The sequence below is a fragment of the Eufriesea mexicana genome, unplaced genomic scaffold (assembly GCF_001483705.2).
Source record: "Eufriesea mexicana isolate 0111107269 unplaced genomic scaffold, ASM148370v2 scaffold1913, whole genome shotgun sequence".
Lineage (NCBI taxonomy): Eukaryota > Metazoa > Arthropoda > Insecta > Hymenoptera > Apidae > Eufriesea > Eufriesea mexicana.
The window spans coordinates 81,888-97,236 of NW_016909997.1; the positions used below are offsets into that span (position 1 = coordinate 81,888).

The 15,349-nt window shown below is 32.9% G+C and overlaps 2 protein-coding genes across 2 annotated transcripts in view; one reads left to right on the top strand and one right to left on the bottom strand.

Moving 5' to 3' along the window:
• The window catches only part of LOC108549375 (peripheral plasma membrane protein CASK), a gene marked incomplete at its 3' end in the record, with an annotated part of 89,809 nt that extends 81,360 nt beyond the window's left edge, over positions 1 to 8,449 (bottom strand). Inside the window, exon 1 of the mRNA XM_017902726.1 lies at positions 7,769 to 8,449. Within this exon, the coding sequence (XP_017758215.1) occupies positions 7,769 to 7,827 (59 nt within the window). The remainder of the gene's footprint in view (positions 1 to 7,768) is intronic.
• Positions 8,450 to 10,729: 2,280 nt separating this feature from the next.
• The window catches only part of LOC108549376 (autophagy-related protein 16-1), a 53,229-nt gene continuing 48,609 nt past the window's right edge, over positions 10,730 to 15,349 (top strand). Inside the window, exons 1-4 of the mRNA XM_017902727.1 lie at positions 10,730 to 11,011; positions 11,189 to 11,447; positions 11,549 to 11,711; positions 11,842 to 11,930. Coding sequence (XP_017758216.1) covers positions 10,882 to 11,011; positions 11,189 to 11,447; positions 11,549 to 11,711; positions 11,842 to 11,930 — 641 coding nt within the window. The 5' untranslated portion in view covers positions 10,730 to 10,881. The remainder of the gene's footprint in view (positions 11,012 to 11,188; positions 11,448 to 11,548; positions 11,712 to 11,841; positions 11,931 to 15,349) is intronic.

Sequence of the window (15,349 nt, forward strand, 5' to 3'; positions counted from 1 at the left end):
TATTTTTTCATAATACCGACCTGCATCAAAATTTATTATGCATCGAATTTCAACGAAAATGAGGAATGTGTAATATCTGAAAGTATCTTGCAATACCGATGGATTATATTCCGAACAACGAATTCAAAATTCGAATAATCGATAGATCGATTACTAGGCTTTAACCTAATATTTTCGAGCACAAATATTTCTCGCACAATTGACACCCCATATGACAGTTTATTACACATTGATGGAACGTTTTGAAATAAAAAATATCCGCATGATTGGTGCCCAGTATGAGAATTTATTACCCTGCAATCACGTTAAAATACAAATATTTTCATAGAATTGATACCGTGCACGAGATCCACGGTGAACATGATTGCTTTCCACAAATATCTGTTATCTCTTCTATTTATAGCGTACCGAGAGAAAGAAAACCACTTTGAACGTCCCACTCGTGGACAGTTGCTCCGAATACACGAAATATTTGCAACTTCTCGTTAATACAACGTCCTAGGGGGAACTAGGTCAGATATAATGTAACTACAACCGGCACTGTACAGTTTCATCACGTGATTTCGATCGAAAAAAACAATGGGACACGGTTTTGATAAGAATAAATTTGAAAAATATTCCTCGACCGTCAGGAGATTCGGAAATCGATGATTATTTGGGAAATGAACAGGTTCATCCATCTCGACGATTTTTGACATTAGAATTGACGAACCGAATGTCAAAATGAATAATCCCTGGTATTCTGTTTCATAATTATTGAAAGTAAGATATTACAGTCTGTTGTTGGCGAAATTAACGTTAAAATTAATATTTATTGAGATAGAAACGTAGATGTATTTGTCATATTAATAATCTCGTGAGAATATATTAGATAAATTAGATATCCATAATTTTAGTGTTTCATATGTTACAGGAATCTACATTTTGAATAACTTTATTTCAGACAGCGAAATTAACGTTAAAATTAATTTTTCTCGACGATTTTTGACATTAGAATTGGCGAACCGAATGTCAAAATGAATAATCTCTGGTATTCTGTTTCATAATTATTCAAATTAAGATATTACAGTCTGTTGTTAGCGAAATTAACGTTAAAATTATTGTTTATTGAAATAGAAACGTAAATGTATATTTATTTGTCATATTAATAATTTCGTGAGAATATATTAGATAAATTAGATATAGATAATTTTAATGTTACATATGTTACAGGAATCAACATTTTGAATAACTTTATTTCAGACATAAATCTTCCACTCTCCTTTAATTTTCGAGAACATTATTCATATGTATCGTGTTTACTCATATTTATGATACAATTACAAATGCAACCAAAACGTCCATTGCTCCATTCGCCCTACCCACGCTGTGTTTATACAAACTATAAACAGAAGATAAGAATTATATCGAGTTCGATAATTCATCCAATACTAATTCACACGTATAGCCAAAATTCCATGTGCTGATATTTTCCTTACAAATTATTTGCTTTTTTAAATTTTAATTATTAATTGTTATTTCAATTATTTATTTTTATAAATATCTCGAAAATTAGAAGAAAACGGCTATTATATACATTGAGCATATATTGGGTTGGTCAAACAATAATATCGGTATTTTTAATATAAAATAATAATCACTTCGTTGGAAACAAAAAATTTTTATTAACGCGAAATCTACCAATACAGTCAAAAGAATTTTCCTTTTTGTAATTACTGAAAACACATACCTGCTTTTAAAAAAATTAATGTTAACTCATATTGATGTAATATCGTAATTAACATATTCACTTATCGTCATCGTACCACTAAAATTAGTATTACCTATACCCTCTATAATTAGGTACCCATTAAAGATCGGTGGTTCTAGTGTTAAGTAACATAGTAACCACTTTGATCTAAAATAAACAATTTAAATTATCCACATGTCCTCGTACTTAAGAAAAGGGACTACTGTAAAAATTCAATTAAAAATTACCCAATTTACAAACCAAAGATTATTAAAAATTTCAAAATATCAAAATCCCTGCTATGCTCCTTAGTTCATACAATTTCCTCTGATTTCTACGACACGCGTATCTAAAAATCCTCGAAATCGCTTTCTAAACATTTACCCAACCACCAATATATACTTCGATACCACAATCCTGATTTCGACGAAGAGAGAAAAAAAGATAAAAAGGAAAAGTGATACTTTTACCGAGAATAAATTTCGAAAATATTCGTCTAGCATTAAAGACTGTGAAATCTGCGGACATTACGAAAGATCGTTTCACTATGGTAACCTTCGCTACAGTTTCTTTGTTGTGGCCCACGTCGATCAAACGTGACTGCGTTGCCGGCCGAGACAGCGCTAACTTCACGTACCTAAATGCTGTTCCTCAATGGAAATGCCATCAATGGACGCGACTAGAGAGGTGAACATGGAAGTTTCGTTATAAACTATTCTTAGGACATCGAAGTTTATACAGTCATTCATGGGCTAATGACCATGGCGGATACCGGTGGACAACAAAGGAATCAATATCCTGTTCAAAGATGGTAATGGCAAAGGGCAAATATACTGTTTATTCTGAAGCTGCTCGCGGAACTATGGAGACCGGACTTAAGGAATTCGTGGAATTCGACGGTCTTTGCCTATCGTAAATTGTCGTGGATATTTATTTCTGCCAAGATGTAAATTGTAGAGTCGACAGACAGGAATGGCATTAATGCGACTTCAGCTTGGAAATCTCGTTCTGGCCTGTTGGTAATCTTCGAGCGTCAATTCCGTGGATAGCGAAGTTGGATGTGGTCGATATTTTAATGGAACTATATTGGATCTCACGATATATCAACTGGGGAGGGTATGAGTGCTTAGAAGAGAAATACTTGGGTCTGACGTGAAAAACCTCCGAGCAAATTCACCCGACTTGCTTCTGGTTCAAGCTGTATCACGGTTCTCAAAGATTTTTTATCACTCGATTGTTCAATTGTATATTGTAATTAGACCTAGTTCTGAATAATTCAGAGTGAGATGCTGACACTTACTCGTGATTAAATTATCTCTGCAACGTTATGTTAGTGCACAATAGGAAGTGGCAAGAGCCAAGAAGATTAGATCTATATTTAACATCTTTTGTATTCGTGTATGTATACGTAAGAATATGTGTTTTGATTACATATGTTGGACGAAGACGCAGGGATTCCTTTCATAGCGTTATACAATAATTTTTCAGGCTTATTTTTCTCTATTTATTTTTCAATTTAGGTTATTAATAATCTACTAGGTTGATCTTATTTTATTAAATATATTTTTTATCTTATTTAACTTTTTAATATATTATTACTATTTAGCATAAACTGATATTTAGCACCGATTACAACTTTTCATAATTACTGTTTTATAACCATAATTAAGAATGAAAATGAATTGTCTTATTATCCGATAATGATAAAAAGATGTTGAAATACAAGCTGTTGAGAGCATTTATGCCATATAAGTTTCCTTAGACGACACTGATTTAATCTTATCACCGTCACGTTATATAAGAAACGAACGTGATTACATTCTACTCCTTCGTACAGATTACTATAGTATACCTCTCTCTATTATCATACCACGATTCACTGACGTAAGCACTATTAATTCTATAATTAATAATGTGATAAAAAGAAAAACGATTCGGAATTTGGAATTTAATTATTCAGCTTCAGCTTCGGAATTTAATTATTTCAAGTATATACATTTCCAGCACGAAATAGTAGCATAAGTATCACGTTACAAACATTCCACGAATTTTCAGCTAACGACTGTATTGCCGTTTTAAACGCAACGATTCATTAAGATCGATGGCACCTCGTTTCTATGAAGCAGAATCCAACTTCACATCATCATTGGTAACAATTGGCAGCATGCCAAAGGGAAGCTATAAGAAACAAATGGCGCGCCTATTGCTTTAGTAATAACTGAATTACCTACGATGTATATATGAAAAAGAAAAACTAGCAATGAGAATGACCAGACTCTTTGCAAAATTACAAACAATTCTGCATAATTAAACACTAATAACTCACGCATTTCTGGAATAAAAATTGAAAATATTCTTGCACGATAATGAACCCTCTAATATCTCGTTTAAAATAGTTCCCATAAGAAATATTGCTATTAAGAAAAATTAGAAATCATAATAAATAAATTTTTTCAACGACGACCTACTAAAATTATTTTTAATATATAATTTAATACGCAATAATAGAACAATAAAATAAACTGTTTAAGCTATTTTGGACCAAAGTCTCATAATCCGTTGTGCTCCACTTAGCTTTTAGATAGAATTATGGAACTTATGGAGAATCTATTCGAATAACCGAAATCGTGAGTAACTTCGGCGAAAGATTTGCTCTCCGTAGAGGAAACTACTTGATACAAATAATCCTTTGCAAGGGAAAGCCCATTAAAGTGTCTTTGTATTTATGGAGCACTTGGAAGTACATTCTGTGATGAGTGAACAATTGTTAAGTGCTATCTACGAGGAAAATATCCAAACGTGGTATATCATAGTGGGTGAAAATATCGTATTACAAAAGTACGTTTCTAAATAAAGCTTCGGCACTGGAGAAAATAGCTGTACAAATTTATTGCATAATGTAATATCAGGTATAACGTATCATTCGATACCACCAGGTTCTGGCTGAGCAAAATGCAGCATTCAGAGAATTAACGAGAACAGAGCATACCACCTGCCTCGTATAAAATAATAACAGTAAACAGGCCTTTTATACGCAATAATAAAGAAATATGTGACAAATCGTTCGAAACTCGAGATAACGTGTATACAAACTGCTGTTTAGGTACGTAATCTCAAAAATGTCACCGAATATCAGAATATTAGTAAGATTTTAGTAAATATTGCAATATTACAATTTAATGGCGTCTTTGGCATTTTAAAACTTCAAATTTACGTTTTGTATCATAGTCAATGTCAATAACAAGTGAATAAGTCGATATTAATTTTGGCAAGGGCAACTACGGAACTTGGAGAACAGCAAAAATGGAGTCTAAAACCAGTTATTGCGAGTAGTAGTTCTAGCTCAGTAGTCTGAAGTTAAAAGTTGCATAACATTGGCTAAGAGAGCTACCTCATCAGAGTTCTCAAATATAAATCGCCTTGTAAATAATGCAATCATTCCAGGAATCCGCATTCCTATCACGTATTAGCTAAGCTTCGCGTTTCTCCGACCCCGCTATCTCCCGGTACATGGAACTCGATCGTCTGGAGCTTAATATCAGTTCGGCTAATAAACCTATGTAGGAAAAACACGCGAGTAATATCAGACGCAACGAGATATCGGGAAAACGTAGGATAAGACCGCTGCATTATCTCCAACAGGTCCACAGTGGGCGACCGCTTGCAATTAAGTTCAAGGGCAAATTCCATCATCAAGAATTTACTCTAACTTCTCAGAAAACATGTACACAGAGCTGTTGTATACACGACCCTCCACGGCTGAGTTACGAGGGGGATGAAAAGTAGGGCGAGCATCGTAAAAGAAGTGCTGGCCAAGTTGCATTTCACCTGCTATGTGCCAGCGTTAAGGCTCGCCATTGCAATTTCGTGTATTTATTGGAACTCTTCGGCGGTCGCTCGATCGAGCCGGGGGAAACGTATGTGCTGCAACGTTTCGATGCTTTTACCTCCCTTCACCATCCGTTCTAAACACATTTCCATTCCTTCCCGTCGACGTGCGCTCCCCGATAAATCGGACATTTAATTAACCCAAAGTCCGTGCGAGGTTAGGTTGAACGAGAGAAAGATATAACGGGTAGAAGGTGAAGAGAAAAGGTGGTAGTTAACGGATGTAAGTTTACTTATTGTTAGACGTCGATGGTGTGTAACGGGAAGCTGAAAATACACACGTTCGTCACTGGATTTTATACGGAACGAAGCTCTTGAAATGTTCCATCGAACGAGAGTGAAGTTGCAGCTAACGCGTTGCCTATAAACAAGCGACAACGCTGCACGCAGCGCCAGCCGTATAATTCGGTATATCACATTTGAAACATAATATAAAGTTTCAGGGCAACGAGCAGTTCTACCGGTATTTCATTACCGAGCTCGTTTCGTGTGTTGCTATTTTTATTATATTTCATTCAGATAAAGTTGAAGTTGAACGATTTTACGTGTTTGAATAAAAGGAAAACAAATTGGACGTGATATCTTGTGACGTGCATGGTGAAAGATTGGATGTCGGGAGAAATTAAAATTTTGTTGAACGATTGGGAAGGTTCTATTGGGAATTGTAAATATTATGGGAAATATTTATTTTCTATTCCGTTCCTTCAACGCCAGATTAAGTTTTAATCGATATCCCGTTATTTTTTTATTGTTTTCGATTATATAGAAATATTTTACGTGTTTTTATTTAAGGTTTCATTTCTATCGTGCGTTTTAACGGAGTTTGAAGATATTTGAAACCCGCGTTATTTTTCCTACCACGTAAATGTGTAATTTAATCGTAGAAGACTATATAGACACAGTTTTCAAATGAACTTAACGACGGTTCAACTCTGTTTACATACAAAAAGAAAAAGTAAGGTATGAAACTTGACCCCGATGGCTACATGTGAAGCTTTGTTTGCGGTATTTTATATTTTTAGGCTCCCACGAAAAAATTAATCTCTAACTTTTAACGTTTAACGATGTTATTAAACACGGGATACGATGTAGCAGTATATTTGGAAATTATAAAAATCAAGATAAGGAACAGGTTTGTTTCATCATTTTTCAACTTTTACTTTGTAATATGTAACAAACTCGTGTAGCTTCAATACAAAGTACGTGAAAAATATTTTTAAAAAGTTAAGTTATTCTGTTTGCAACTTTTAGAAATTTGTATTTTTAAAAAATAATAGAATTTAAGGAAATGAAAAATAATTTTTGGAGCTTTGTAAACAAAAAGGACGTATAAAAATATTAATTATATCATCATATTGATATCTTCATCGATACTATATCATAGATAATATTGATAAAGTGATAACACATTACTAGGTTAACTTCCATTCATACGATAAAACTTTTGACAATGTGAAATATGAAATATTCGTTTCCCATCGTTTCATGTAGTTTAAAACTTACTTCCTAATCGCTTAATATACACCAACTGTAGATAGAACTTTAAACACCATGTTATTTAGATATTTGTATGAATGGTCAGCTGTTAGTTATACGAATAATATGGGTGCAAAATAAGAACCATTTTATTTTTTACGTATAGATACGACTCGAATGTGTAGGTAAAGATAGGACTTATGTTTTCATCAAAAGGGTGGGTCATGATGCTAGAGACGACCTGTGTGAGAACTTGAAATAAAACTTGCACGTACAGCAGGCAGATCAGCCTTCTTATTCAAGACGCACCTTTTCCCTGCTTTTGTATTGTTACTTACCCATTCGCCCCTTTCGAGTCAACAAATATACGTCATCGTTCGTACACGCGGTGCATGCTTACGCGCGCGCAACCATCCCCAGATTCAATACCAGCAGCACGCATAACCTAAGCCGTGCACACAGTACGCATATTAAAGACAGACGCTCATACAGGCATTCACGTATCGTTCGGCTGTCAAAGAATATCCTCTCACCGTCGAACAGTATCTTACATCGCTTTCACCCCACCCTTCAAACTGTTTCGCATTTTGACACTTGCCCCCTCCACTTCGTTCGGCATGACTCACACCAGCTCAGCGCAGCTGTCTCATTCTTTCTCACGGATTCGTTACTCACTTGCCGATAATCTCGCAGAGCTCGTAAACCTCGTCGAAGAGAACCTCGTCGTCCGCCATAGTAGCGACGAGGAGGTCGAAGAAGTCGACCGAACGAGGAGGCTATACGCGCCAAAAGGCGCGTCAAAGCTATGCGAATTCGTAATAATTCGTAAGGCGTGCAGATACGCGTCTCTCTCCTCTCGTAGCCTGGGTCGACGGTGCTGTTGTGTTTCGTGTCGTGCCGTGTGGAATACGCGGCGGCGTGAACGTAGCCGCGTATCGTGGATTCACGGCCGCCTTCGTTCTCCCACCCTCTTCTCCCTCTATCTCTTTCTTCCCACCGACAGCAACGAATTCGTTTTCCTCTACGCGCACGTTACGCACATACACACATATATATGTACACAGCCGTGGATAATACACCCGTGTTAGCACGCCCGATTGTCGTCGCACTGGCACTCGATCAGTACACGCGAGTCCGCAACCGTATAGCTGAGTTGTATTAGTAAACCGTACGTAAAATTTTGCACGATGGCAAGGGTGCCAAATACACAACCGACACCGCCTTTAAGCTTTGCCTTACTGTCGCCGGCAAAGACAGCATACACAACTGACGACAATACGTAATACGGACGTTTACACGGTCGTGTCCTGACTCAAGCACGAAGAAAACCGGATCCGGCCGAATCGGTTGTCTCGACGGAGCAGAGTCGGTCGTGCAATTAACAAGACCGATCAGCGAGAAGCGGTCAGACAGACACCGATGTCACTACACACACTTTCCTCGTCTGTCAAAGGCTGGAGGAGTAGATTCACTCGCTCCGAAGCAAGACTGGTTGCATAAAACGCGGCGAGCGACTGCGCCGACCAACTGTCTCTCCTCTGTCCCCTCTGAATACTGTCCCATATGGTGGGGCGGGCGTGGCGCCGCTTCGCGTGCAACCTTTGGCGCTTTAACACGCTCTGTCTTTTGCTTCTTCCCCTCGACAGCAATATTCGCCAAGCGTATGGGACGCTACGATCCAGAGTACCTACAATATTCGTTGATGTTCATTGGGTCGCGTCAAGTACCGACGTACGAGATTGCTCTGACGATAACTAGTGCTGTAACTTATCCAGAGAGCTTGTTTTCTAGGAATACCGAGTTACCATCAAGTTCGTGCTCAATTATGTTACACTTGCAAATACACAAATGCGTAATACAATTTAAGAATAGTTATTGAGTACTTATTACACGACTGAAATAGAATTTAAAAGAGAATTTTATTTATTAATGTTTAAAAATAATTATTTTTCTCGGCATGAACTATTATCATCGTAGATATGTCAATCCTTCGAAAACATCTTCGAGATCTTCTTTCTGCCCAAAAACTGCCAACACTACGATTGCTCTGTTACGCCCCCTGGTTTGTCGTACCGTGTGAGTCCCAATTGCTATAAACTTCAGTTCGTCTTTCAGGTATTTTAAATGCTTATGGTCAAATCCCTTCAAGATTATTATTCTCTGCCTATTTTCATGTAATGTATTAAATAAATCATGTGTCATATTCATTTTACCTCCTTTTTTATAAAAAAGGTTAAGAATTAAATGTACAAATAATTGTTTAAATACAATAAAAATATGAATAATACCCAGTTGCTGTCCAATTATCAACATATTGACATTTCACTTGATCATTATCTAATTTAGAATGAAGGAACATCAAGCCACTTGCGATCTGAAATTAATAAATTAAAATACTATTATTCGTATTATTAACATAAACTTACATCATGCTGATTATTAAATAATCGAACACTACTACACTTACGTTTGCTGCTGCTGTTCCTCGATTCATATGCAAATCGGTATTAAGTATAGCATAAAATAAATATTGTCTTGGACCAGGTCCATGATGAGTAGTGACATGACTCCTCTTGTGATTTTTATTTATTTGACTACCATTTCTATAATTAATGTAAAATACAATTACATGTTATTTTAGTTTTTAAAAATGTTTTACGTTAAACAACGTAATTAATTTATAAATGAATGCTTTTTTATGACATACAAACAAGAACACAATTTTAAAAATCTGCTTAAACCTGTTAGTTATGTTCAATGAGATAACTGTATTTTTATTTGTCCTCTTTTTGTAATATCTTCGTTTGTTTTTCTTCGCATATCTCATTTCAAAATAACTTCTTGAACGAGGAGGAAGTAAATATTTGTTTCTACATTGCAATCTTAATTATTCTCATAATCTATATAAAGAGTAATGTAATGAATGAACATTAAGGTAATATACAAATATTTGTATGAAAGTAAATGAAAGTTCTTTAAGCTGTGGAGATAAATTTTTATACGACGTCTCCAAGATAGGTAATATATGTATTTGTTTTAAATATAATGTGAACATTATTTGTAGTTATGGAAAATGTATTTTATTTATTTATATGATAATATGTATTACGCAATAATTCGGTAATTAAATTTAGTATCTGATGATAAAATTGGTGAAAATTTTGAGGAACAAATATATCAAACCTAGATAAATGGGATGTGGTATCACTTGATGAAAATGCAATGTAGAAAACTGTTTCATCATCTGCCGCACACTGTTTTAGTTCTTTTCCATTCAAATGTGTCCCATTTTAACTGTGGATAGAAAATACGTTTTTATATTAATTTATCTATGATATTCACATGTGACGTAGTTAATCACCAAACAGAGGTTACGGGAAAGTATTTTATCATCTGTTATCGACCTAGTTGAAATTGTGTTTGAAATTCACATATTGAAATCTCGCAAACAGGATATATCGACATTTCGAATAACCGGCAATTTCAGGGTAGCAGTGTAGTGTTTGGTATATTTAGGTTAGAATAGCTATTTTCATAATTAAAAATATTCCTGGTAAATTTAAATGTCATGTGTTTAGTACGGCGTTTTTTGATGTTAATGGTGATTAATATTTGAATGGAAGTTTATTGATTTAAAATAAATTTTTCTTGATAAAACAGTGTATGTCAAACGTTGCCAAAATATCCACTAACTGTTCTTCTGTCAAATGATTTTTATACAATTTTGATAAGAAAAGACAAATAATTTAGATTACAACAATACTAACGAGATATTTCATGCGCTGAAAATGGCCGCGAGTGAACCAGGTGTATCATCACTTTCTAGAAAAGATAATAATTGGAGACAAGATTTAATTTTACAATTACAAGAAAGGAACAGGAAACAAACATATTGTTTTGCGGATCTTATTAGTTTACGTAAGATTTCTTCAGCTATAGTTATTAATATAATCACTTCCACTAATTTGAGTGATATTGTATCAACCTGTTCTTATTATTACATTTTGATACATTAAAATGTTAATAATGTGCATCGAAGCACACAGAAGTTATTTTCTAAAATAAGAGATGTTTAGTACTACTTCTAATTTACAGATAACAGATTGTTTGAGAGTGCAAATACGTTACGTGGAGAAAATATTCAACTAACTATAGCAAATGAAACTCTTCGTCGAGACGCAGCTAGTGGGACTCCTGGGTTAAGTGTAAATGCTGATCTTGAAGCCCGTCTTCTAAAGCAAGCAGAAGAATTAGCAACGTTACATAAAAGGAAAGGAGAGCATACACAACAAATAGTAGATCTTAATAATAAATTACAAGAAATGATAAAGGAGCTTCAAATCAAGGAAACAAGGTATATATTTTTCCTTATATTTGTAGAACTGAACATTTTCCAATACGTATGTGTATTATAAATGTAAATAATTAATTACATTATGTATCCAAAATTTACAGTCTTGCGGAAAATATAGAGCTCAATGCCAATTTACGTTTAGAAATATCTAAATACCATAGTAGAGAAAGAGAGTTAGAAAATATTAATCAAATGTTAAAAGATGAACACCAAGCTTTACAACTTGCTTTTGCATCTTTAGAAGAGAAACTTAGAAAAGCACAGGTATTCATTATGCAATATTACAAAATCAAAAATATTTCTTGATTAATTGTTAATGTATATTACCATAACGTAATATGTTTATTTATTTATTTAAATTTGTAAAACTTTATATATATTTCAACATTTCCAGGAGGAAAACCGTCAATTATTAGATCGTTTGATTAAATACAAAACTCGAGATGCAGAAAAAGTGAATGAAGAAAATGACAACTTCTTGAAGTGAGTACAATATTTATTTCTTTTTCATTTGTCTTTTATGTTAATTGTCCTTTCTCCGTTCATTTATTTTTCAATTATACAAATCAAGATATATTGTTTATTTATTTCTTTATGTAAAGTTTTGTGCAGTTTTTTGATACATATTTCATTATATTATTAAATAAAAAAAGTGGCTGCTTTTTCTCTAAATTTAATATATCTGCAACAGATATTTTTGTAAATATTATCTTATCATTACACATTTTTTTTAAAACTTTATGTCCATGCAAAGGCAGTTTCTTGCTGAATAAATTTCAATTCTATTGTTAATATTCTACTGCCAAATACTCTTTCTAAATTAAACTTTTTTCTACTTGCTTATGGCCTATTTTGTTTCGTAATTTATGCTACTATTACAACTTATTTTTAAATGCTTGGCTAATCGCTCAAATACCTCTGAATTTGAATGCAATGTTTAAAGTTCCTAATTTTCTTTTAATTAAAAATTCTTTAAATTGAACGCTAATATGTATGAATTTCATCGAATAAGAAATTTGTATATATTTATAAGCCTTTCCAACCAAATCATTTCATACCTGTATTATTGCTAATAATACAAAGAATTTGTAACATTATAGCTATTGTAATAAAGGGAACATAAAAAGAATAATATTTCTTTCGTAGATAGGTTCCATATAAATTTTAGAACTTCATTTTGGTGATAATAAGACATATTCTTATTATAATATTTTATCTGAAGAACCAAAAATAGAATATTTGATATATATGCTTTTAAAGTATAATAAATAGAGAACATTGTATGTAGAGTTTATTAAAATAAGCTCTTTTAGAAATAATAAATAAGATGTAGATTTATTAGATTCGTGTTAGGTGTGAGTAATAATTTCATAATATTTTTGTATGTATTTTAATACCAAATATGCCTCTAAAAAATTTTATGTTCATACATATGTTTTAATAGTAATGAATAATAATCGTAGGGCATAAATTGTGCGTAATTTTGCTATCGATCGCAAGATGTGTTATCCACTTGTTAGTAATGCTTGCGTATCATCTGTCGGCAAAAACTCTCACAATATAAAACAGTATATATGTTACAGCCATATATTCATATTATATAAAATAACTATTCGAAGACCGTTTATTGAGAGAAGATAAGGAGTTGACTAAAATTTGCTAATGAATTACTGATTTTCTTTTTAATTAACTTCTTGATAATTTCTTACGTGCGTCAAATATAATATAAATAAATGTTGCGAAAATATTTAAGAATTAGATAAATAATATAACGCTAAAGGTAATGATAAATATACATCCTCTGAAAAATTTGCCAAATGACAAATAAGTCCCACGGAATATTTACTTTAATTTTAATTTTGACATTTATAAGTCCTAATTTTAAGCTCCTGAATGTTATGGATACATTTATGCACCTAGCAAAGTGTTATCAGCGTAAGTCATATATCATGAATTATGTTTGAAACAAAAGATGAAATTTTGTCTGATTTCATATTGTATAAAATTGCAGTATTAATTTAACCATATCGTGTCATGATTAATTGATAAATTGTATAATATGGATGAATCTGGCATTATCAGTAGTGATTATCGTAAATCGCGTATCACTAATGAAACATCCAGAATATTCAATATTCAGAGAGCTAGAATAGTGTAAATGCTTCTCTAAAATTTTTAAGAACCTTTTTAGGAACTAAATTTAATGTAATAGAAATTCAGAGAATTACTTTGTAAGTACAAAGTACCTATTACTGTGATAAAACTACTTTATCTTCAATGACTGCTCTCATTAAAACGAGTATAATATTATGAGCCAGGTTTAGACAAAGCATATTTTCGTATGTTATGATAAGGAAAAGGTTTCTAAAGAATTTCTTAATATAATCTCAGCTCTTATCATATCTCAAATTTATTTCTATTAATATATCGATGTCTTTAATAGATATATGATTAACAGGGTAGTAAGGCTAAAATGCAATAGGAATTTATTGAACTCAGGTGTAGTACTATATTTATATAAGTAAATACAACCTATTTTGTAATTTATCGAGTGTTTTGAAAATAGTTAATATGAAAGTGTTTGTTCATATTTATGTTTTTGCAATTACACCTTGAAAAATTATTTTATAAATTACCACACTATTGTAGAAATTCTTGCATACACTTTTGATAGTTATAGAAATTATGTTTGCATTTACTAGCTTAAAATTTACAAATGCTACATGCACGAAATTTGAAATTATTAATTTGTTATAGCATGATGATATTATATACTAATTTAGAAAGATTTTATTCCGGAGTAATTTGTAACCATTTCATAATTCTCATATAGCATTATCATTATCTACACAAAATATTTTTCCTATTATTATTTCTTCTCGGTTCTTCAAAATTGTTACTAAGAATGTTGCTTTTTGAATTTTCTCTCGAACTATGGCAATGACATTTTTGCAATTAACAGAGCATGAGAATCTTATGTAATCTGATTTTTTCTATTCTTCATAATTTTATTATTAAATTAAAATAAATTTTCTGTAATTTGAAGTTTATCATTTCATAGCTGTCACGCATAAAAAAAAAATGATAAAATCTTGATTATTAGGAATTGAAATATTTTAATAAAATTTAAACAATCGAATCAAGTTGTTAGATATCCAATTAACTTTTCCTTATCAAATATTCATTTTAATATCCTCGTACGTGAAACCGAAAACCTCTTCACTTAAAATTTATATTTATACCTGCATTCGTTAAATTTCGTGTGCGGTTAAAACGTAAAGTTACGAGTGTATTTCACGCAGACTACAACTCGAAACAATGTTGACCGATGAAGTTAATTTATCGTTTAAAAATAAACAATAAAATTAATTATTCGATGCGCAAAGTGCGCCGAAAATTCTGAAATTTATATCATTTTATGCCTCTGTTATTCAGTTTTTAACCACAATACTCGACTCTCTTCTGATGCAGATTAAACACGAGTAATTAATTTCGATCATACCCATTTCCCCACGTAATATTCGATATTTTTGAAAATCACGCGGATTTATTAACAGTAACGTTCATATCGGTTGCGAAACATTTACACCATACATCCTCGCGATCATTATTAAAATTATACGGAAAATGTGGAGGTTTTCACAGAGCTAGAGCAAGACAGAAAGAGAGAGGGTGAGTGAGAGGAAGGGAGAGAAGGCGAGAGGAACACGAGATACCCTCATTGTAGCATTTTACATTAGCACTTCACAATGCTTGACATTTTATTTTCAGTGAGAGTTTTTCCAGTCCGACAGCCTTTTTGATGCATACCATATCAAAATTTGGGTAAGTCTGTGCAAGTGACGTGACAGAAATTACGCTTACCGCTCGATTACAGCTTTGGGTCGTTTAGTAAAAGGAGG